Below are 23,234 nucleotides of genomic sequence, written 5' to 3'. Positions count from 1 at the left end.
GTTTAGAAAAGATTGTTATTACATATCTCCAGTACTATCAATACAGAATTTTGTACATGTTCCTCAATGGTAAAGTCCCATCATTCTCGAAAATAAAGGCAAGTGGACTCAGACGCTTATTCGTTTTTATTATTTTTTTTTTAAATGAATATAGTCTGGCGAAAATTTGAAAATAATTGAATGAAAACGTGGTTTGGATATTTTAAGAACATTTGTTTATATAATATACATATTATATAAGCACTAATATATATACTTAATAAATGATAAAAATATTTTTGTTTTCGAAATGTTTGTAATTTTCTATAAATTCTTGGTCAGTTTTGGTTTTGCATAAAGTACCTCCTGCTCGAAGAGGCTGATACACTGAAAAATTCTGTGTAAAATTACACACTAGTCCTTTGATTTACTTTAATTAGATAAGCATGTAATTTTGCACCTTTTGAGGTGGAATCTTTGAACCATTTCGGGAGCAACAACCAACCACTTCCTGAGAACATTAAACTGAAAACAAAATATAGTGTACCTACCAATCTACCTTAGTAAAAACACATAAAGGATTAGGGATAATACATTTTAAAATGTGAAAGTACAACTTAAAATGAAAATATACATTCAAACGTGTAATTCTACACAATTCATTCACAATTTTCGTTTACAGAAACCAGTACAGGTATTTAAAAATCCTATCCACAATTTTTATCTGTGTCGGGATAAAATCATGTTGATTAAATAATAAATTTTCATCATTTGATAGTAGTTGCTATAGATATAAATTTACAAACATTCTTGAACTACTGTTACTATAATGTTCGAATTTTTTACATTTAGTAGGTATTCTATATACTTTAAAAAAGAATAGTAAATTCTTAATGCACAAATATTCATTATTCTAGCGATGTTAATAAAACACACTTTTAATGATATAACTTCATTTCTGATATTTTGAAACAATACAATGAATTTCAGTTATTTATTAATTAATTTCCTTGGGCGGGTACAAATTTTGGAGGATCGGGTGATCGCTTTCTTGCCGTTTTGGGATCAGGATAGAAGCCACCATCTTGCACTAGAAAATAGACATGACATTAAACAAAAATGTAAAATACAGCAAGAGCCAGGGGTACAAGCTATTTGGGAGAAAACCAAAATATTTTTCATAGACTAACTGTGAAGGACTGTAATTACTATACAGGGTGTCCCCCAGTTTGATTGCGAAATTCCTGCAGTGCCATGGTCAAAATTAAAATAAAAAGTTCTAACAGTGGAAATATCTGTACCAAATGTGGTTTTCGGTTATCGATTACACATATTTATGCAGAACTTAGGAAAAAGTGTTTTGCTTACGTTGTTCATTGGAAAATGACTGCCCTTGAAAGATTTTGCTAAAGAACGCAGTTTCGTAGCAAAACTGGATAATATACTGTCAAGTATAATACATTTAAAAAGTTATGGTGTTCACTTTCACATACAAATAAATTAATAGTAAAATATAAATGTAGTAAATATCCTGTCTTTTTAATTATCTTTTGTGAATAATTGTAACTCATAAATAAATACAAAATTATATTTTTTTTTAGATCAGACTGTAACATAGCTACTTACTAACGTAAGCTGGCTGTATCTGATGCATCGGTACGTTATGTTCTTCCAAAATCTTCATCTTGTCCACATTTGAGCATTGCATGTTCTTGCATTTCCTATTCGGTAATAAGAAAGTTCCCAGTATGTCATCCCCAATTTTCTGGGCGCTGGAACCCATTTCTTTCGCTGTATTCAAAATGGTATCGAAAATGGCAGAATGTACCACATTGACAACTGAGAGACCAACAAATACAAGAAAAACTAGCCCCGCGAGTTTCATTTTACCGAAATGTTTGATCTCGCCAAGTGTCGAAGCGAACTGAATCTGGAAGTGTTGCAGCTTTATATAAGTTCATCATTTTAGAACAATAATGGTTTAAGTATTAAAATATGAATTGATAATAAAAATGTTAGTGTACACTATAAAATCAAACTTAATAAATGTAGGTATTAAATATATTATTACTGTAATGTAATAACATACCTAAAAATTCAAAAATAGGTTTAGTTCAGGTGCTATAAAAAAAAATTCGTAATTTTAAATGTATTTATTTGGTGTAATTTACCCAAATAATAATAAAGCAACCGTGAAATAAAGTTATGGTAAAAAATATCAAGTTCCATCATTTAACAAACTTATTTTAAGAGAACATTAGGATTAGGACATAACAAAAAGTCACGAAAACATTGTTTTATTGTGACTCCTTAATAAAAATTCAAATACAGCATGCACTACACTTATGGAGTAGACTGTTTTTGACAAAAACATTATTCTGTTGCTTAATAAATCAGGTAACAGTTTCCCTTTGCATCCGCTCTGTGGCCCTCTGGACAGTTGGCGCCAGTGTTTATCAGTCTTCTAGAATCCGCGTTGTTGGTAGACGCGTTTTTGTTGGTTTGACTCCCACCATGGAGTATAAGACTTCTCACTGTTGAAGATGCTTCATCTGTTTACAAAATAATTCGTGTTTTAGAAAACGCTTTTCAAAAGCAATATTTCAAGCGAAGGTGTGCCAGGTTTAAAAATAACTTAAGTATACATTTCGTTTTTATCTATCGACTGCAATTTATCCATAAAAATTTTCCGAAATTCCCTATTTTATTTTTTTTAAATTTACATAAAACGGTGATCCTGTTCAGCTTCGCAGGGCATTATATTTTAAAAACATCCTGAATATTTTATAACAAATTCAAATATACCTGGCAAAGCCAAAACCCCAAATAAAAAAATATACGTAAGACACGAATATTCAAACATTTTTATGTAATCAGTTATTGATTTAAGCTGATGGTGCATCACTTGAAATAACACAAACTTACTATTTCTGTTTCTGGAGATCTCTTGCTGACTAGGTCCAACCTGATTTCTTTTCACATCACAGGGATCGCTGCCGTGTTCGTGATGATGTATCGAGTTTGTTGTACCGTGGAGATGACATCTTGTGTTGGCTATAGCTTTTTTTATACCATCAATTATAACCCCTGACTGAACTTCACTAACAATCATAAAAAGAACCAACCCCACAATTGTTAACGACTTAACGTAATTTTTGAACATTTTTTTAGCTTCAGACTTAATTATGTCGGAGATTCTCAACACGTTATCTACATGTGCTCTTCTTATACGTTTACATATTTTGAAATAATGTTTATCATTCATAATTATCAGTTCTTAGAAAGCAATTTTTATACTCGCGTAATGGTGATCTTTACCCTTATTCTTGATTGATAGAAATCATTTCTTGTGTACTCATTTCATTTTATGATAAATCAGCTGGGCAATATTTAAAAAAATGTACACAAAGTATACCAACAAAATTTTGAAAATTTTAAATGAAGCTAATTTTAATTACCTCCTAAACGTACATCTTATCTCTTTAGAAGAATTTTTATTTAACTACGTACCTACTCTCCATTACGTTAAATATATACCGTGCGTTTATTAATTACAATTTGTTTTATTTTTATGGTTATTTTTGGTCAATCTTCAACGTGCTCCAAAAATATTCTTTTAGATAATTTCTCATATTTTACCGTTTAAATAAAAAAAATCTAATATTTCTTAATGTATAATAAATAAATAAATAAATAAATAAATAAATAACAGCCAATTGTACAAAGTTGTCAATACTGAATTATGTAAATTATTATTCAGGATTTACTGTCTTGGGTGCGGTAACATTTTTTCCCATTTTGAGGTCTTGCATATCCTAGAGGACAGTTTACACCAACTTGTGTTACATTCCCTGTAAAAAAATATTTAATAATTGTTCATCTCATTACAAAGATAAAAAAGTGTCATATTTCTATAGAATGTTATATATATATAAATATATAGTGCGAGTTGGATCAAATTCGGTATACCAACATAAAATACTCTTGACACGTACATTAGTATTATAAATCGAATATTTTTTAATAAAATCACCACCAAATTTGAAATAATCGTTCATAGTCGTTACCAAGATAAATATATTGTTCTACAATGTTTATAATTTTAAAAACTGTGAATTAATCAATTAATTTGGTTTTAAAGTCGTATATTTGGCCATATTACACTAATTAGTTAAATAACGCGCATTTTAAAAAATTCAATTGGTTTCAGCTTGGTAATTTAAAAGTACTTTCTCTAACTTAATGTATTTTAAGAATGACTAGGAATATATATTTCAAATTTGGTAAGGATTCAAAAACAGCACTAAAAATAAGAGTTGCAATTTAAAGAAATATATAGATGTCGTTGTATCTCCTAGTTGAGAACCTTGTATTTTGATAACACTTGCATTTGATAGGTATATCGAATTTATTGCAAGTTAATCACTCAAGCTGTATGTAAGTATGTAGGGTAGTTCATTAAACTGTAGGTATTGAAAATACTACTTACTTTTTCTAATATTCCTTCTCCTGTTTGAAATCACCTTGACCTTAAGATGATCGTAACCACTGGACTTTAGTGATGATGGCTTCTTCCTATCGGTTTCCGCTTTTCCAACATAAACCCAATTGGTATTCTCTTCTACAAAATTTTCTTTGCCGGTCATAGCAGTCAAACGTTTTACAAGAATCGACTCCAGTTCGTTATGTTCATGATCACAATAAGTCTGTACGAATAAGGTGAACATAAATATAAATTTTACATCCATTTTTTTTGTTTGTTTTGTAATTTTCAGGGAGGTAAGCGATATACTACTGTAAGTTTAACGTTTGCTGAATATTTATACAGACGTACGGGAAGTTTCATTCTTTACTATCACAACCAAGAGGTGGTTTTTCTACAAACTGGATACGTACTATTAGCGCGAGTGCGGTCTTCAATACGGGAAAGAAAATGCACTCTCATGATTCATTATTTTTATTTAATATTAAGAAAAAAATCAAAATGAAGCAAAATAATTCAATAACAAAAACTCTCGGTATGTAAAAGATGATATTCCTAATTGTCCATATTGCGGGAAATAACTATTTTGTTGTGAGGTTACATATATTTTGCATAGGTACCTAGATTTCTGTAGATGGACATTTGATAGGATCCTTTAGGGGAATTAGCTTTGTACCTTTATAACGAAGTGGAAAAATTTTATATATGTATAGGTCAAAAATTTTGTAATTTTTAGTTTTAACCGTATTACATTTATGTTGTGTAACGTTTTCCTGTTCTGAATCACTGTCAAGTCTAAGGTGCTATAATCTAATCTTATCCAATGAAATGAATGATTATTCTTATCTTTACCACCGACCAAAATAAAAATGAATGGAACGTGATACGGAAAATATGTAGTTATTAGGTATTACACCAGTTTGCACTATCCCTATTAATAATTATAAAAAATTTAGTGTTCCATTATTCAGAAAATTGATTGGCTGAAAAGATTGATTTGAAATTCGACAATAATCTAATGTGTTCAAAATAAAGCAGAGAAACCATTAAATTATTTTGAATTGTAATAATGTTTTTCAATATTTATTTTTAAACAATGTAAGACATTGATGATATAAACTTGCTAATTTTAGTGCGCTAATAGTTGAGGAATATCTTAGTTTCATGTCTCATGAATACAACGTGACGCACATTTGTAGTTCCAAGGAAAAACTCTGTCCATCTTCGCAATTGTGCTTCGGTTTGATCAGCCTTCTACCCTTTGGTTTACGAATGGGAGAGGCAGCTTCTGCACTGATGATGTAAACAACATTATCATATACTACTCGTCCTCCGATGATACCATCAGTGTAAAACAACAGCAGAAGAACGTATAAAGAAAAACAACTGGCATTCATCGTATTTGAAAATAAATCAATAGAAAGTGAATTTATAGGTATATTTAGCCAAAGCGATTTGGATATACTAATTGGTAGCTGGGCTTCACCTTATCGCGTTGTGAGTTGTTAGATTACAATTTTAAAAAATTGCGATAACTAATGTAAACACCTTAATTTTAACAATGTAACTCGTTTCCTACACTTGCTGTTTATGAGTTGTTTAATGGGATATTTTCAATCAAGTCAATTAAATTTGTACATGATTTGCAATATGAAACTAATTTATAAACTGACAATAATTTGTCAGATTAAATATAACAATTAGGTAATTGATGTGACCGGCAACATCAGAGGAAATAAAATGCGCATTCTGCGGTCAAAGTACCTTACGACGATTTTCGTATGCAGAACCACAAAATTTCAATGCGGTCTATAATCTGTTTCTAAGGCATTTTCTTTATAAGCATTAAGCTATTTCCTATTTTCGTCACAAGGAATTTATTCGTATTCTACTTAAAAGCATGGAATTCAAAGAAATCTAATGAAAACTTGATACCTTCCTGTTAAACAAAAATTGACTAAAATGTTTATTAAAACTATTGTTACATAAAAAATGGATTGAAAGATTAATTATTAGTAACAATAATATTATTTTGTTGTTAATTTGACAAGGACACCCATAGGATCTTCAATCTTCAGTTTTAATTATTCTCTTCTCAATTACTGTTTAATGAAATACGGCAGAACATCAATAGGGGCAGAATAGTCCTGTAAGGTAATAGGTCCATCATAAACTGTTCCATCGTTACCGTCCTTCCACGAGCCTTGAGGCAAATAGATATCTCTTGAAGTGGCGCCTTCTAAAACTACTGGTGCCACCAAGATACTTTCACCAAGTAAAAATTCTGAAAATAGTTAAGATTTCATTTATACCTTACCCTTGCTTGACTGAAACTGTTTGTTGTCTTCAGGAAGAATAATATAATAAAAGTTTTGAATCCCATTTCTCATCTTACCGTCATCGCAAGCTAGAGCTGCTTCATCAAAAGGATCGACCCACCAAATTGGAGGGTTTACGGGGGTACCATCGGATATACTGGCCTCCATAGCTTTGATAATTTCATCGCCGTATGCGGCATGCAAGTCGACAAATTTTCTCACTATTTCAGTACCGTCGAACTTTAAGCATAAAAGGGAAAACATGTAAAATATGTGCATGGCACGTACCTATGTACTTACTTCTTCCGAAGGGTAGTCCCATGGAAGGTAACTGAATTGCAAAGCAGGCATAAAGGTATTGGCCTCTGTCCATCTGACAATGAGCTCTGCAGTCGGTTGTGCTTTGTAGCCGTTTCCAGCAACCATGTCGGGTAAAACCCTAAGTTAATTTTCTCAAATTACTGATACGTTCATTTTCTTTAATTTTATTATCTGGCCAAATAGAAGTTTATGTACAAAACATATGATGTTTCCCAAAAAAGTGTTCTATGCCATTGACAAATGGAGTGCAGAAAACAATAAATTTTGTACGTTTCCGGACCTATGTTTATATAAACGATTTTACATATTTTTACTTGAGCAAGGTTTTTTAATCTTACAATCAAAAAACAAGCAGGACTTACATGGTGTAACCATTCATGTTCATTTGCAGTAAAGTGGTAATGAGGGTATACAAGCCGTCATCATCCCCCCAGACCGAATCTTTGTCGATCATTCTAACAAATATAGGAATTTCCTGAGTTCTGAAAAATCATTAACAGTTCACAATCTGTGGTTAGGGAACATATTGACTGTTGGCCATAAAAAAAGATTTAGTATGACCTTAATACACCAAACAATTTTATTCGAAAAATATATATGTTATACACAAAAATTTTTGTATCTCCAACAGGCATATTGATTCAATTTTTTCATTTATCCTCACTAGATAATTTTACTCAGCTTGGCTTTATCTGATAATAGGTATTTCCAATTAAAAGTTCCTTATTTCCGTAGGTGTGATAAATTATCACAATACGTACGTACGATGTACGATTCGAAGTATCACCACCAACACATAAGGGTTCTGGGGAAATTTTGTACGTAGATATGCTATTTCTTGAAATTTTCTTTGATCAAAGCCATTGGAAAACCAATAGCGCAAAATGTTGACGTAGAAAATGTTAGATTAAGGGTTAGATTTAAGAGTAAGAACAATACCTTCACATTTCATTAATATTATTTTTATAAACTATATAAGCAAAAAAATAAGTTTACCTCCAAGCTGATCTAACTTCAATGAGGTCCCCAAATTCAGCAACAGTTTTCACGTAGTGAATGGTGAGGCAGTTGGGCACTTCTTCTGGGTCCATATTTTCATAAAGCGAGGGCTAAAATTATACAGAGTGTCCCAGAAATATGTACCAGCATTTTAGGTACAAATTTAGCTCATCAAAAGCAACTATTTTATAAAAAAAAAATATTTTTCTTAACAATAGTAAAAAAGCTATTTTTTCCGTGACGCTATAATTTCATTGAGGAAAGTTGTTCAGACGCACACACTGTATATTAAGTGACACGTATTAACTGTGTGCCAAGGAGTATGAATAACGATATTCAAAATTTCTAAAGAATTAATAATAATAAAGTAAAATTATAATTATTATATAAAATGTTTTCGTTACGGGAATGGCATAGTCAGTTTCCCCTGCATCAAACTTGAAACCATCCACCCCTGGATCCTCTTTAAGGACAGCGATCCTCGTTGAAAACCATTCCGCAGCCTCTGGATTTGTAAAGTCTATTTGATGGGCGTCATCGCTCTCCCACCATATAGCCCTTGTACTACCATTTTCATTTTTAACAAAATATCCTGCAAAAAAATAATACGTTGAAAGTATAAGTCTTGTGCGAGTGGTACGTTGATAAAAGAGGCATATTCCCTGTATACCTTTTTCAGTCCCAATGGAAGAATAGTCTTCACAATCATTGTTAACGAAAGGATTGATCCACAAGGCAACCCTAAAGCCCAAATCCTTGATGGTTTTAACCGTCTCTTTGATCTTTGCAAATTTATCAGCTTTAAACACGTGCGAACCGAAACAAGTCTGGAATAATTTAAAACATGTATCCTCAACTACATATTTTTTAAGGACTTACTTCCCAATCCTCATCAATTTCCACTTGCCCTCCTTTAAAGCCATGGCCGATTATATCGTTTGCAAATCCCAGCACAATGTCGTCGTTTATATCCCTCTTGAACTTAGCCCAAGTTGTCCAGATTGGTTCTTTTATCATTTTTTCGTTGGGGTGACCTAGGATGCAAACATTTTACTCTATTTTACTCGTATAAGCATTCCAGGATCATCTCTACCTTTCGGCTTGCCCAAATAATTATTTACCGCATGCAGATGAGCCAGTTTAGGATTACCTTTTATCCCTACCCTATACTGAAGAATTACCTAAAACGATACAATAGAAAACGGTATAGTTATTAAGTAGATTATATCGATAAAATTTAATGGGCGATTTTTTCACTGATTTTAAGATAAAATGATTATTATTGTACTGAAATTAAAGAAAAATATCACCTTTTGTAAAATATCTCCGAAGATGCAGATATTTTAACCTTTAATTGGGCATATAAAACCTATTTTAGAAAAGGTGATTTTTTTAATTTTAAAATATTTGATTAGCGAACCCATACTTATTTTCAATCAAAAATCACCCTTTTAAGGTTGTCGACGTACTTGATTAACACCTTGTATTATACACTTCTTACCCTCGTTCTTTTGATGTAAGGATTTTCCGCCTTGGCAATCAGACACAAGGTGCCATTGTTTTCATTGTTCTGATCGATAAAGAGCGGCACCTTGTCATCAATAAAAATGTACGCCCCTTTCGAATTCAACCAGTACCTCTCAGCTACGGCGAAATTATCGGTCTTCTTAATAACGTACGGATCGTTGCCATTTAACACTTGTTTTTCGATAGGCCATTTTTGGGTGTACCTTTGTGGACCACCGTACCAGTTAAAGGTTGACAGGTTGTAACAATCCTTAAATACCTCGGATGTGTCGTTTGTTTCCCATGTTATAAGGAATCCATCCGTTGGGTTGCTGGTGTCAAGTGTATATTTTACATTGCCCACTGTACAAGTGTCCCCATCACAGACCTGGTCAGTAAGGTCCCTGTTGGCTCCCAAAATTCCGTTCAGTTTTATTTCGTTTACTAAAACAGAGATTGTTTAAATCATTAAACCATTTTTTAGGCAGAGGAGCTTACGTAGTCTAAAAGTTATATTTCTACCAAGTCCACCATTTAAATAAGATGGCGACACAACATGTCCCACATTATCCTCTTGAGAATTTACACATATTCCAATAGACAGTACGATGTAGATGATACCTGAAACCATTGCAATTGATAGAATATTTCAACTTTAAAAGATATTCTAAAATTTTTATATTTGAAAGTGATTTACCAAGTCTAGATTCCATCTTGAACGATACTAACCATATTCTCAGTTTATTCGAATTTATTATAAAATATAGATTGTATCTTATCTTGTAATTTCAACCTCTGTAAATAGTTATGTTATCGTAACAAGAATTTTTAACAACTCTGTTAGTATTTTCAGTATACTAATTGAAAGACGGACAGTAAGATTTTTGCGAATGGAAATTATTGCAGAAAATTGTATAATGTTTCCTTTAAGTCCATATTTTTTCGATTTCCGACTAGGTGAATATTCTGCTCAATATTTAAAATATATAAAATAGAACGCTCATTTTTTCCGGAATGATAATATATTTTCACTTAAAATTATCAGTGCTCTTAAAATGACAAAATAAAACACTTAAAATTAGTACTACATATCAATAAAAATGTTTTTTTTTTATGATAAATTTTCTCTAATTTGTAATATTCCGTACTCGTCTACTAAATAGCTACTTTTATTTGAAATTAGAAAAATTCCTTTACGTGATACCTAATTTACATACAATACATATTCATATCCAAAATAATATTTAACAGTACTATATTCTATAATAATTATGAGTATTGCTTGTGCAAGTTTAAATTATTTATTGTTTAAATAAAATTTATGTACAATAATTTGTGGTATACATTTTTTTCGGTACCCCAAGACAATTTCTAGAAAATTTGTAAATTTTTACAATATTTTTTTCCTGTGTTTTCTACTCATTACAAGAACTTTATACTTATGTTAAATGTGAAATTAATTAAATTATGATTAACTACAACCTATTTATATGTATTTATATATATCTTTTTTTTATTGTTTGATTCTTAACACAGATTTAGCATTAATATTTGTATAGGATTCTTGTGGGTAATTTATTACTATACCGAACTATCTACGAAAAAATATAATGCATTAATTTTATTACTATCTTTTAATGACGTTATCGTTGATACATCGACCCTTTTTACACAGCAATTTTCTAATATTTCGTAAATTGCTGCACATAGTCCTTTAATATTAATTACTAATGTTAATTTTATCATTGCTGAATCGGCCAAACGTTGACCTTTGCAAAGTTCAATTTAAGACATTATTATAAATAAGATTTCGAAGGGTTCTATTTTACTATAGTTAAGTGTGCAAATAACTACTAAAGAATAACAGAAATGTCGTTGAAAACAGTTTTCTTGCTGGTTTGTTCCTTAGTAGCTGTAATAAAAGAAATATTTTTTAGTTGATTTTATTCTATTAACGCACTGTTTTCGTGTAGGTCAATTCTTTCGTATACCCAGAACCTGGTAGAAAATCACGGTCGGATGGGTCATTATTTCCGTTATCGGGATACGAAGTAAGTAAGACCTGTAATTTTTTTGTAAACAATAAACCTTGTATGTGTATTGTTCTTTTGCATATACATATAATGCAATTATTGTGAATTTATTTTGAAAATAAATAATAGGTGAACTCAAGAAGAAATAGCGAGTCTCATTCAAATGAACAAGGCCAATTCGGTCGAAGCCAAATAGAAAATGAAGAAGAGCCTATATTAGGAAGACAAAGTGGAACCCAGTCAAACCGAGGGCAAGATTATGATGAAAGAAGAGAAAGAATGAGAGGACAGAAATTGATGATAAAATATCCAGCATCGTCTTCATCGTCATCGTCTGAAGAAGATTTCAGTGACTCTCATGAAATTAGAAAAGTGGAGAAGCAGTATCATGTAAGTAACATATTTTTATGAGTTTTTTTAACTGATATCAAAACTGATTGATTTACATTTAATATTTTATTTATAGGATACAAATGGTTATAATGGTGGAAATAATCGTTATGAACCTGCTCAGACACAACAAAGGAGCTACAAGATGAACTTTGAAGCACCAGATCTCCAAAACGCAATAGATAAGGACATGTAGAAAAATATTTTTTCAATGTTATAAATTTGCATTATTCCTATATATTATGGTATTAAGTGTAGAATATAGTATTTGCACAATTCAAATTTATAAATGTATAACTGTTATACAAAATAAAAGAAACACAAACTACTTATTTCTTTTTCTTTGAAAGCACACAAATGGCAGATTACTCAGGTGTCTTCTGCTGTAGATAATACTACTGATGTCTTTTACTCTAAACCATAGTAAGATGACAATTCACAATAAAACTCACTAATATAATACATCTATTATACTTTTAGAAAAAAAGATGGAATTCGAAATTGAACATGTTTCTTACGGGAGTAAGATCAGTTTTAGAGAAATATTTTATAATGTTTATAATTATTATACATAATAAAAGAAACACAACTACTTATTTTTTTTTTGTTAAACATGGTCATTACATAGTTACAGAAAAAAATTATGTACAGTTTGTTGGAAAGTGTTTATTAAAAGAATAAATTTTACAAGTGTATAAGAAGTTTTAGAGAAACATTTTTTTCAAGTTTCTATGAGGGAGAAACTTGGCTCCTTATAAATTATAAGTACTATTGGTTTCGCCTCGAGTACCCAAAAGTATGTTTCTCATACCCTCCAACCATACGCATCTGTAGGTGCGAACCTTAAATCTGAAAAAAGAATCATGGAATATGGATGATTTCATTGGACATTATTTGAGAAAATTTACTAAAACAATCCTAATCAATTTTAAACGCTACAGACTCATGTTGTTATTATGTGTATAATTACATAAGAATATAATAATATAAATTTAATGATACTACTAGGAACTTTCAAAAGTTACATTCTAAAGACTATTTCACTCATGTTATGATTAATCAAATGGCATTTTTTGTTCATTTTGAGTCAATCGCGTCATTATTATACTGTTACAACCCGAGCATACTGAATTACTGAATTTTTATCGCGGTAAAACCATATGCGGTTTTATCGCGATAAAATTAACCTGTAGAACTTTGAAGGATTTTAAGATACAGTTGATTTTGTTCGTGAAATAGGTATTCTGATAATTATTGAAATTTTTTGCGTTTTTTCAAAAAGTAAATTCACTGTTAGTTGTACATGTATTTCTCTATCATTTAAGAATGAATCAAGTGAAAGAAAATAAATTAAATCTCGTCAAATTACTACGAAAAATTAAAACTCAAAAACAAATATACCGGTGTCTGTAAAATTCGACCAAAACAAATCCTATTAACTCCACTACTGTTTTATTAATTCTACTAAGAGAGCATTAAAATTTCTGTACCTACTTACCTATATTTCCATTAAATTCTTCTGGAGGAGTCTGCGTTGTTAGTACACTAGATTTTCCTGTGCAAGGGTCCACCTCATGTTCGTGATGTTTAACGAGCTCCTTCAGTTTATGAAAACCGCAGTGCACCTTGTCATATGCCACATTCAAACCATCTTTTACTGTATCCAATATTGCTCCACAGTGGACAGTGTTTATTGCAACTGTTACGCAAATAAATAAGACGATGCATTTAGAAGGCAACATTTTCTTCGATTTTACTCTTTAAACTGTATCGATAAATAACACAACACAAACATCAAATAATTTAAAGACAGTAAGATAAGCTATCGCATAGTTGTTTAGGGCATTGGCAATTTCAATTGGATAACCCAGTTATTATACCTACCTATCTCGTGTCTACAAAGTTTAGATGAATCTCTTTGATTTAAGATCGTTCGCTTTTTTGAAAACATGCTTGAATGTAACGATATCGATTTTTTTTGTTACCTACAGTACACATCTGATTTTCTAAAGGGTAGTCCGTAAAATAAAATCTTTTGAATGATTACTGTAAGATTTGTTTATCTCTATTTTATAAAATTATGTTTATTATATTTATCTATATATCTACATACATATATTTCTTGTAATCAAAATATAAATCCAAGCCGAGTATTTCGTTAGGAGGCTATCTTCGTCCATACTTCATCAGACACATTTGCAAGTCCGTGGAATAAAACTCATTTGCTCCACAATTATACCTAATATTAATTATATTTCTGCTTCCCTCAGAATTTACAGTTGTAGTTTCTTCACCTTCGTCGATTTGATAGAGCATATTACTACTAACAATATAGCCCAGTTCATATCCTTTTACAAGAAGTAAAATAACGAGAAAGAAAAATGTCCTCATTTCGTCGAAAGCAGCTATTAAATAAATCCTTGAAAAGTCCAAGAAAAATGAGAAAATAGTATTTACACTAATACAGTTATCTGATAAACTTCTGAACCCTAAGAGGATCAAATGTTATCTATGGCTACTTCAACATATTCCTTAAATAATTAATAATGGTAACATTTAGTTGCGTTTTTGATATAATTTATTGACTATTGACATGACCAATTAATTGTACAAATACCCACAAATCTCGTGTTACAGAGTCAGACAAATAATTTATGTCCCAATATTGTACTAAAAACAAAAATAATGAATTATAGAACAAAAATTTAACTTCTTAATTAATTGTCTTCACGATAATGAAATCTGACATTATTGCATTTAAAAATTAAAAAATTGTTAAAAAAAAATGTTCAGAAACATACGACGTCATCGCCATAATATGGTAGTTATAAATGTCGATTTCGGTAGTAAGAAATAATTCAAGTTTTTTAAAGTAAATTACTCTTAAAGATAAATTAATTTTCAACAAAATATGTAATAGTATATTACGTAATAAGTGTTGTAAAAAGCATTTTACGCACGAATGGAAAAGTTACACACGACGCCGCGTAGCGGCGAGTGTGTAATTGCATTACACCACGTATTACGTATGTACTATACTTTACCTACGACCACTACTGTAAATACTTAAAAATACACCGTCTGCGATCAATGCAAGATTCCTATTACGTCGTACGGTAAAAAAATCGTACAGTTTTTTTAGCAACGATCAATACAATACTGTTTGTGAGAACGGCACCCTTAACAGTTTTACTTTGGTCTGTGGGAACCTTGGTAAAATTGTTTACACCTAACTGTAGTTCTCCTTATATACATGTTTTTTATTATAGGTATTTATTTCTTCGAGTTTCACTTTATAAATTCATGATTTCTTTCGAGTACCGACACAAACACTCGAGGTTATCTATTTAGTATAAAAGCAAAATAACCGATATACATATAATGTAATAACATGTAATTTTGCTTCTGAGCAACAAATCGAAAAAATACATGGGGTATAACTCAAGGGGTAAGCTACATCTGCATTTTCTAAAGACAATTTCATATGTTCATAGATAAAAACTAGAATATTATTATTACGTGTTCTTTTTGGATCTCCTACAGTTACTTCAATTATCTACAGTAATCTCATAAAATGAGATTTTAAATGTCATTCTAATGTTGCAAAACAAGTGAATACACTAAATTTCGCAAGAACACCATAAATAGTGAATATTAAATATTATTTCTGTGTCTTTATGTATAAGTTGTAAGTACTTATTATTATTAAATAAACTTGTTGTGATACACTATTTAATATTATAAGAATACAGATATCGCTGATAATGCAATAGATACATAATTCTCAACTTTGGAAATTCCCAGATTTTTCATAACTCCATAAGTCCATACTTATCGAATGTCCTGATATTTACTTATTGTACATAATTTTACATTCTTAGTTTTCATATTTTATCATAAATATGTGTGGGCAGAAAAAAAACCTATATATTTCTTAGATATAAAAAAATATCTCTTTACCTATATTGCAGCCATCTCTTGGCCACTACTATTTCTATTATACATAAATGTGCTTCAAATAAGATATGTGGGTGCCAGTCCAGGATTATCTCTTGTTCCAAAAGAGAATGGCATCGAACTAAAACTATCCAAGGGTATGTTTATTGTATTTATATTATGGAAAGCCAACAGTTCTTCTATATTCTTACACATGAAAACTATTTCTTAACTAAGTTCAAATAATTTTTAGATAACACGGAAAAATTAGTAGGCACCATTGGGCTAGGTTACGATTTTACTTCCTCCAAATGCATTGGCAGGGCCAACTGTACCATCGGCCACATTGTTTTAGATGTGACGTCAATAGAAGATGGCTTCGAAATCACATGGACGTCCGATTCACTCAAATATACATTCAAGGATTGCTTCGACTTGAAAAAGGCAGAACTAAATTGGTACGGAGGTCCTCAAAAATGGAGTCAACCGTGGCCTATTGAGAAGTTAACCATCAGCGGAGACCAGCCGTACGTTATTAAGACTAACAGCTTTGCAGTGGCCGAAAGGTACTGGCTGAATTCCTTGGGTGCGTATATTTTCTTAGACGACAAAGTACCGCTCTTTGTAGATCAGAATAACGACGAAGACGGAAAAGTGTGTTTCTCGGCTATTTCGTACGGACCATATATTAATAGGACAAGGGTAAACTTTGACCGCTCGATGCTAAAAACAATACTAACAATATTTTGTTTCAGACGATTTTAAAATACGCTATAGTTGCGCTTGACGATCCAAAAGACGCTCATCTCCATGCCGTTACTAATTACTTGGGAAAACCCGAAGGCAAGTTTACAGCAACGGTTGCAAAACAAAGATTACTGAGTAGCGATTACATAATAATTTATAACCGTATTTTCCAAAAAAGTTTTTAATTTTCATGTCGTTCATATTATATGTATATATTGGCAAGTAAAACATTTAGCCATTTTAGGATATCCGGACGAGAGAATGGTTAGAGAGCCAATATGGACGACTTGGGCTAAATACAAGAAGGGCATTAGTGACAAAGTTGTACTTGAGTTTGCCCAAAATATATTGGACCATGGATTCGATGGGGGTCAACTAGAAATTGATGATAACTGGGAGGTATACAACGTTTTCAAACAAAAGCAAGCGATTATATAGATATAACAACGTTTTTAGAGATGTTACGGTGCCCAAGAATTTAAAAGTACCGAATTTGCGGACATCGTAAACACAGTTAGCAAGTTGAAGCAGATGAACTTCAGAGTTTCCCTGTGGGTTCATCCTTTCGTTAACAGTTACTGCGAAAGTGTATCATCCTATGGAATTGAAAAGGGTATTTTGCATTGGTAGTATATATAACACAAATTAGAATATTTACTGCAATTTACGACATTTAAAAATATGTTTTATTATATTAATTTAACAGCTAATGCTTCCCAATTAATAATTGATTTTAGATTTCTTCGTGAAGAATATCACTGGACACTCAATAGGTTCCTGGTGGGACGGCACTTCAGCACGTCAGATCGATTTTACGAATCCGCACGCAGCCAGATGGTACGCCGCTAGGCTCAACAAACTTAGAAATATTCCAGGAATAGATAGTTTCAAATTTGATGCTGGAGAAATCGATTATTCGGCACAGGTAAATACACTTAAAGAATGTAAACTATGTTTTTTACTGCCTTATTTTATAAATTTGTTCGTTATTTATCCATAGCCGGCTACCTATCCAAATGTTGACCAAGAACTGATACCAAATATCCTTACTGGAAGCTATTTAAGACATTGTGCTAAATTCGGGAGGCTCATTGAGGTTAGAACTGCTTGGAGGTAATTTATTAGGTAGCTGTTAATTAATTCGTGAGATTAACATATTTTTAAATTTAAGGACCCAGGACTTACCAATGTTTACCAGGATGCTTGACAAGGATTCTGTTTGGAACATAAATAACGGTCTACACTCACTTATCACAACTTTACTGCAAATGAACATGAATGGTTATCCATTGTATGTTTAAAGGTTATAATACGATTCCTTCACTTTGTTGTAAATCTAAATCCATTAGCTTTTTACTTTTGTCGTGGTGAGTCGAAATTGATTGTGGACATTTTGAACGCATATCGTAGTTTATTATATTGTAATTGTGATTTTCCATTGGTACCTAAATTATTATTATTAATATATGTTGCGATTATGTTTTTGCGACGTCAGATGTTTTTACTTTTTTATTTAAATTCCGCAAGGAATTCATTATTTCTACTCTTCATTTATTCTAATCAGCTTTCCTAGAATTATTCCCGAATATTATAACGGTTCCTTTTCATCAACGGTTAACGTTATGTGCATTTTTGTTCATTTATGCTTAATCTACTTTATGATGATAATAGAACTCAATCTTTTAACACACTGTATGTACTCAAGTGTCCTACCGGATATGATTGGAGGCAATGGCTACAGCACTACGCCGTCCGTAGAACTGATCGTCCGATGGACTCAGGCCAATGCCTTCATGCCATCTATGCAGTTCAGTTTTCTGCCCTGGGACATCGGTACTAGCGAGGTAAGGTTATGATTTATATTTCACACGTTATTTATGAGTTATTTTTTAGACGAATTCAGCAACCGTAGTAAAAAAATTCGTGGACCTACACAAAAATTATTCCTCGCAAATCATAGAAGCTATGCAGGCCAGTGTAAAGAATGGAAGTCCTGTAAATCCTCCCATATGGTGGATTGACCCCACAGATACCATAGCGTTAGCTACAGATGATGGTAAAAATTAATTGATTTCACGTGGCACCTCTCTTTATTTCTTTTGTAGAATTCCTTCTTGGTGAGAATATACTTGTGACACCCGTGATAACAGAAGGAGGAATATCAAGAAAAGTGTATCTGCCAAAAGGTACATGGAAAGATGGCAACAGCGACGCGACGTACGAAGGACCGACCACTATTGAAGACTATTCTGCTCCACTTGATACTTTGCCGTATTTTATAAAGCAATGATGAATCTAATTAGAATTGTATTGTTCTGACTTTAGTATAAATTAAATCTTACAGAGAAATTTAACACAAAGTTGTTTCTTGATCCACTCCTTGCAGTTGTAAAGGTAAAAGGCAAATAGAAAAAGAATTAAATTAAAGTATACTTTAAATAATTCATCATTTTTGGGGCAAGTACGTCGACAACTTTAAGCGGCGATTGTTTAAGTGCTTCTAACCAAAAAAAGAAATAATAATCATATAAAAAATATGTATATATCATATATACCGACGGGTCCACAAATCGATAATTTTCAAGATACTAAAAAAAAATCATTATTTTTATAATTACATCGTATTTAAATTCGTAGGTATATATATTTTTTACGAAATGCGTAGTTCTAGAGTTGTTACTGTAGGTTTAACAAAATACCGTCAATTAAAGTTCTTGAATAAATAAAAGCATTTTTTTCAAATTCAGCACTGCGGCGTACCACTTATTTGTTGAAGGGGCATTTGAATCAGTTGTTGAAATTAACTGTGATTTTATGTGATACAATTTAAAAACAATTAGTGTATTAGCTTTCGAGATATTGGTAATTAAAAGTTAATTAACTTGAACGCCCTCTATATCGGAAGCGGTTTCGAAAAAATTTCATAGAGTACCTAAACCGACATAGTTTTATTAGCTCCTGAAGTTAGATAAATACAAAACTGAAACACTATATTTAATAATGAATCGCTATTTATGTTTTTTTTTTCATTTAGTTGTTACCTTCCTCTGAATTCACTTGGTAATTTCGTGACTTCTTTCAAGTGCAGATAAAACACTTAAGGTTATCTATTATGCATAGTTCAGTATATAGCAAAATAGCTTATTCACTTGGTAATTTCGTGACTTCTTTCAAGTGCAGATAAAACACTTAAGGTTATCTATTAAGCATACTTCAGTATATAGCAAAATAGCTTATATAAAACCAAAAAAAATGTCATATTGGTGCATTGTAAAACGAGATCACTGTTTTGTGATCAAAAAAGTAACATGGGATATAACGCGAGGGGTAAGTTAAATCTACATCGTTAAATTTCATTGTGTACCACTGTGCAGAAAAATGTATGTTTCCATGAATCAAAACTATAATGTCGGGACATACATACTCTTTTAAATTTATTTTACCATTGCTTCAATTGTCTAAAAGTAATCTTATTGAATGGAAATTTAATTTATGTATCAATATGTTGAGCATAGCTTAATTTTACACATAATAGATGACAACAGCTACCCATATATTTATTAAGTATAAAACAAATGTTCAATCAATACGTATTTCTATTGCAGCCATCTCTGGGCCGCTATTATTTCTTTTATTTATCAGTGTGATTCACATAAGACATGCGGATGCCGATGCAGCATTATCTTTTGTTCCAACAAAAAATGGCATCAAATTAAGTCTCTCCAGAGGTATGTTCCTTGTAACTCCATTAAAACTATTGTATTTCTAATATTAAATTTAAAATAATTTTAAGGCGACACCGAGAAACTTGTCGGCACGATTGGACTAGGTTACGATTTTACTGCTGTAAAATGTATCGGCAGGGCCAACTGCACCATAGGCGACACAGTTTTAGATGTGACGTTCACCGCTGAAGGCTTCGAAATCACGTGGACTAGCGAATCATCTAACAATAAAGAATTCAAGGACTGCTTCGACCTGAAAAAAGGAGAACTGAACTGGTACGGAGGTCCTGAGAGATGGAGTCAAAAGTGGCCTGTTGAAAAACTCACCATTGACAAGAACGACCCGTACGTTATCAAGAAAAGCGACAACTTTGCCGTAGCCGAAAGGTACTGGTTGAATTCCTTGGGTGCTTATATTTTCTTGGACGATAGGGTACCGCTGTACGTAGATCAAAATTTTAGCGAAGATGGAAAAGTTTGTTTCACGGCTAATTTGACTGGACCGTATATTAATAGGACAAGGGTGAGATTTGGCCGCTTTAGAGAAAAGCGTATTTTAGATGTCAATTGTACAATGCACTGTACGGGGAGTTTTTTCAGAATAAACAGTGTAAATTATATACAACACTTGCATAAATAAGAAAGTAACGTTTAATAATAAAAAAAAAATAAACTTTTACTGTACAAAGGGTTAATTAAACAGGGTGTAATTTTGAATGGGGGGTCATATTACGGAGATAAGTACGTTTTATTAAATTCCGTATTATGATCATTTTATTCCAGACGATTTTGAAATATGCCATAGTTGCACTTGATAATCCAAAAGAGGCTCATCTCCATGCCATCAATAATTACTTGGGAAAACCTTCGGGTAAGTTTTAAAGCAAATAAGTAAAATATTTAGTTTGTCACCTATTATTTTCATATTTTAGGATATCCCGACGAAAGAATGGTTAGGGAACCAATATGGACGACATGGGCTAAGTACAAGAGAGACATCACTGATGAAACTGTTCTCGAGTTTGCCCAAGATATATTGGACCATGGATTCGATGGAGGTCAATTAGAAATTGACGATGACTGGGAGGTATACTACGTTTTTAAATAAAAGCAAGCGATTATACCTATAGAAATAATAACGTTTTTTAGAGGTGTTACGGAGCTCAAGAATTTAAAAGTACCCAATTTGCAGACATCAAAAATACGGTCAGCAAGTTGAAGCAGATGAACTTCAGGGTTTCCCTGTGGGTTCATCCTTTCGTCAATAGCGATTGCGAAAGTGTAGCGTCATATGGAGTCGAAAAGGGTATTTTACATTGATATCAGATACACAAATTTGTATATTCGCCCATTTCTAATAAAGATGTAATTTAAATTAAATTATTAAATAATTTTTAGATTTCTTTGTAAAGAATACCACTGGACACTCAAAAGGGGTTTGGTGGAACGGGCTTTCAGCATATCAAATCGACTTTACGAATCCTCACGCAGCGAGATGGTACGCCGCCAGACTCAACAAACTTAGGTACTCTCCAGGAATAGACAGTTTCAAATTTGATGCCGGAGAAGTCGATTATTCTCCACAGGTAGATAAAACATTTAAACTTTATTGGTAGTTAAAAATGTTGATGGATAATTTGTTCCTTTATATGTTCACAGCCAGCCACTTATCCAAATGTTGACCAAGAACTGATACCAAACATTCTTACTGGAAGCTATATAAGACACTGTTCTAAATTTGGGAGGCTCATTGAAGCTAGATCTGCTTGGAGGTAATGCATTAAACAGCTTTTAATGATCCCGTGATACTGAGATATTAAATTCCAGAACCCAAGACTTGCCAGTGTTTACTAGGATGATTGATAAGGACTCCAGTTGGACTTTAGATAACGGCTTATATTCGCTTATCACAACTTTACTGCAAATGAACATGAACGGTTATCCATTGTAAGTTTAAACGTTTAAATACGATTTCATTATGATGAAAGATATACTTTTTAAAATAAATTTTATTTGACAATTATAATCTGATATTTGTTATTCAAGTGTCTTACCCGATATGATTGGAGGTAATGGCTACAACTACAATCCAACCGTAGAACTGATCATCCGTTGGACCCAGGCCAACGTATTCATGCCATCTATGCAATTCAGTTATCTGCCTTGGGACGTCGCTAGTAATGAGGTAAATTGTGTTAATGCAAATCTCACACTTGATTAATAAACCGAGTTCTAGACAAGTTCGGCCGATATTGTAAAAAAATTCGTGGACCTGCACAAAAATTATTCCGCACAAATTATAGAAGCTATGCAGGCCAGTGTAAAGAATGGAAGTCCTGTAAATCCTCCCATATGGTGGATTGATCCCACAGATCCCATTGCGTTAGCTACAGATGATGGTAAAAAAAAATATATGCAGAATAAGCAACCAATTCCACGTGGTAATTTTTTTTTTAGAATTTCTTCTTGGTGAGAATATACTTGTGGCACCGGTGATAACAGAAGGAGCAACATCAAAAAATGTTTATCTGCCAAAAGGTACATGGAAAGATGGCAACAGCGACGCGACGTACGAAGGACCGACCTCTATTAAAGATTATCCTGCACCCCTTGATACTTTGCCGTATTTTATAAAACAATAAATAAATATATTTAATTTGAAGTATGTTGGTGTGACGTTCATGGAAATAAAATTGAATATTTAAACTTTTGGTGTAAATGTTTCTATTCATCGAAAAAAATGAGAAAAACTTTTGTTAAAATCAAAGCTATAAAAAGTTCTAACCGCTATGATTGT

At 32.0% G+C, this 23,234-nt stretch overlaps 7 protein-coding genes across 7 annotated transcripts; 3 read left to right on the top strand and 4 right to left on the bottom strand.

Moving 5' to 3' along the window:
• Positions 1 to 915: 915 nt before the first annotated feature.
• Positions 916 to 2,016, bottom strand: LOC108912275. The gene is made up of 2 exons (XM_018717469.1): positions 1,606 to 2,016; positions 916 to 1,069 (listed from the first exon to the last, which is right to left on the bottom strand). Exons 1-2 carry the CDS (start codon positions 1,862 to 1,864, stop codon positions 981 to 983), a joined length of 348 nt encoding a protein of 115 aa, XP_018572985.1. The 5' UTR covers positions 1,865 to 2,016; the 3' UTR covers positions 916 to 980.
• A 244-nt stretch (positions 2,017 to 2,260) lies between these two features.
• Positions 2,261 to 3,216, bottom strand: LOC108912273. Its single transcript, XM_018717467.1, has 2 exons — positions 2,905 to 3,216; positions 2,261 to 2,531 (listed from the first exon to the last, which is right to left on the bottom strand). The coding sequence occupies exons 1-2, from the start codon at positions 3,140 to 3,142 to the stop codon at positions 2,365 to 2,367; spliced, it is 405 nt and encodes a 134-aa protein (XP_018572983.1). The 5' UTR covers positions 3,143 to 3,216; the 3' UTR covers positions 2,261 to 2,364.
• Positions 3,217 to 3,696: 480 nt separating this feature from the next.
• On the bottom strand, positions 3,697 to 4,808 carry LOC108912274. Its single transcript, XM_018717468.2, has 2 exons — positions 4,469 to 4,808; positions 3,697 to 3,830 (listed from the first exon to the last, which is right to left on the bottom strand). The coding sequence occupies exons 1-2, from the start codon at positions 4,725 to 4,727 to the stop codon at positions 3,736 to 3,738; spliced, it is 354 nt and encodes a 117-aa protein (XP_018572984.1). The 5' UTR covers positions 4,728 to 4,808; the 3' UTR covers positions 3,697 to 3,735.
• Positions 4,809 to 6,554: 1,746 nt separating this feature from the next.
• Positions 6,555 to 10,401, bottom strand: LOC108912266 (myogenesis-regulating glycosidase-like). Its single transcript, XM_018717461.2, has 12 exons — positions 10,304 to 10,401; positions 10,105 to 10,227; positions 9,602 to 10,050; positions 9,194 to 9,281; positions 8,980 to 9,134; positions 8,771 to 8,927; positions 8,505 to 8,692; positions 8,098 to 8,210; positions 7,464 to 7,583; positions 7,081 to 7,219; positions 6,858 to 7,020; positions 6,555 to 6,746 (listed from the first exon to the last, which is right to left on the bottom strand). The coding sequence occupies exons 1-12, from the start codon at positions 10,317 to 10,319 to the stop codon at positions 6,562 to 6,564; spliced, it is 1,896 nt and encodes a 631-aa protein (XP_018572977.1). The 5' UTR covers positions 10,320 to 10,401; the 3' UTR covers positions 6,555 to 6,561.
• A 1,008-nt stretch (positions 10,402 to 11,409) lies between these two features.
• On the top strand, positions 11,410 to 12,357 carry LOC108912272. The gene is made up of 4 exons (XM_018717466.1): positions 11,410 to 11,520; positions 11,580 to 11,657; positions 11,769 to 12,029; positions 12,106 to 12,357. The coding sequence occupies exons 1-4, from the start codon at positions 11,476 to 11,478 to the stop codon at positions 12,223 to 12,225; spliced, it is 504 nt and encodes a 167-aa protein (XP_018572982.1). The 5' UTR covers positions 11,410 to 11,475; the 3' UTR covers positions 12,226 to 12,357.
• Positions 12,358 to 15,421: 3,064 nt separating this feature from the next.
• On the top strand, positions 15,422 to 19,066 carry LOC108912265 (myogenesis-regulating glycosidase-like). The gene is made up of 12 exons (XM_018717460.1): positions 15,422 to 15,477; positions 16,001 to 16,123; positions 16,219 to 16,667; positions 16,721 to 16,808; positions 16,957 to 17,111; positions 17,169 to 17,325; positions 17,450 to 17,637; positions 17,713 to 17,825; positions 17,884 to 18,003; positions 18,418 to 18,556; positions 18,606 to 18,768; positions 18,818 to 19,066. The coding sequence occupies exons 1-12, from the start codon at positions 15,459 to 15,461 to the stop codon at positions 19,000 to 19,002; spliced, it is 1,899 nt and encodes a 632-aa protein (XP_018572976.1). The 5' UTR covers positions 15,422 to 15,458; the 3' UTR covers positions 19,003 to 19,066.
• Positions 19,067 to 19,965: 899 nt separating this feature from the next.
• On the top strand, positions 19,966 to 23,147 carry LOC108912264 (myogenesis-regulating glycosidase-like). Its single transcript, XM_018717459.1, has 12 exons — positions 19,966 to 20,039; positions 20,318 to 20,440; positions 20,506 to 20,960; positions 21,221 to 21,308; positions 21,370 to 21,524; positions 21,587 to 21,743; positions 21,836 to 22,023; positions 22,097 to 22,209; positions 22,265 to 22,384; positions 22,484 to 22,622; positions 22,674 to 22,836; positions 22,895 to 23,147. Exons 1-12 carry the CDS (start codon positions 20,021 to 20,023, stop codon positions 23,077 to 23,079), a joined length of 1,905 nt encoding a protein of 634 aa, XP_018572975.1. The 5' UTR covers positions 19,966 to 20,020; the 3' UTR covers positions 23,080 to 23,147.
• The last annotated feature ends 87 nt before the right edge of the window (positions 23,148 to 23,234 follow it).

This window comes from Anoplophora glabripennis, unplaced genomic scaffold (assembly GCF_000390285.2).
Source record: "Anoplophora glabripennis isolate ALB-LARVAE unplaced genomic scaffold, Agla_2.0 scaffold183, whole genome shotgun sequence".
In the NCBI taxonomy this organism is placed as follows: Eukaryota; Metazoa; Arthropoda; class Insecta; order Coleoptera; family Cerambycidae; genus Anoplophora; species Anoplophora glabripennis.
The sequence above is the reverse complement of the archived record's forward strand: the minus strand, read 5'-3'. Positions and strand labels throughout refer to the sequence as shown.

Bases quoted from the DNA above. Each gene is read 5' to 3' on its own strand.
- LOC108912266 (XM_018717461.2), bottom strand. The intron at 7,021-7,080 runs GTAAGTACATAG...TTATGCTTAAAG, and splicing joins GGGACTACCCTTCGGAAGAA to TTCGACGGTACTGAAATAGT. The intron at 6,747-6,857 runs GTAAGATGAGAA...AACTATTTTCAG, and splicing joins AGCTCTAGCTTGCGATGACG to AATTTTTACTTGGTGAAAGT.
- LOC108912265 (XM_018717460.1), top strand. The intron at 17,326-17,449 runs GTATTTTGCATT...AATTGATTTTAG, and splicing joins ATCCTATGGAATTGAAAAGG to ATTTCTTCGTGAAGAATATC. The intron at 18,557-18,605 runs GTAAGGTTATGA...GTTATTTTTTAG, and splicing joins GGGACATCGGTACTAGCGAG to ACGAATTCAGCAACCGTAGT.
- LOC108912274 (XM_018717468.2), bottom strand. From the start codon at position 4,727: ATGGATGTAAAATTTATATTTATGTTCACCTTATTCGTACAGACTTAT. The intron at 3,831-4,468 runs GTAAGTAGTATT...ATTTTTTTACAG, and splicing joins GAGAAGGAATATTAGAAAAA to GGAATGTAACACAAGTTGGT.
- LOC108912264 (XM_018717459.1), top strand. The intron at 22,385-22,483 runs GTAAGTTTAAAC...TTGTTATTCAAG, and splicing joins AACATGAACGGTTATCCATT to TGTCTTACCCGATATGATTG. The intron at 22,623-22,673 runs GTAAATTGTGTT...ACCGAGTTCTAG, and splicing joins GGGACGTCGCTAGTAATGAG to ACAAGTTCGGCCGATATTGT.
- LOC108912273 (XM_018717467.1), bottom strand. From the start codon at position 3,142: ATGTTCAAAAATTACGTTAAGTCGTTAACAATTGTGGGGTTGGTTCTT. The intron at 2,532-2,904 runs GTAAGTTTGTGT...TTTTGTAAACAG, and splicing joins GATCTCCAGAAACAGAAATA to ATGAAGCATCTTCAACAGTG.
- LOC108912272 (XM_018717466.1), top strand. From the start codon at position 11,476: ATGTCGTTGAAAACAGTTTTCTTGCTGGTTTGTTCCTTAGTAGCT. The intron at 11,521-11,579 runs GTAATAAAAGAA...GTTTTCGTGTAG, and splicing joins TGGTTTGTTCCTTAGTAGCT to GTCAATTCTTTCGTATACCC. The intron at 11,658-11,768 runs GTAAGTAAGACC...AATAAATAATAG, and splicing joins TTCCGTTATCGGGATACGAA to GTGAACTCAAGAAGAAATAG.
- LOC108912275 (XM_018717469.1), bottom strand. From the start codon at position 1,864: ATGAAACTCGCGGGGCTAGTTTTTCTTGTATTTGTTGGTCTCTCAGTT. The intron at 1,070-1,605 runs GTAAGTAGCTAT...TCTATTTTCTAG, and splicing joins GATACAGCCAGCTTACGTTA to TGCAAGATGGTGGCTTCTAT.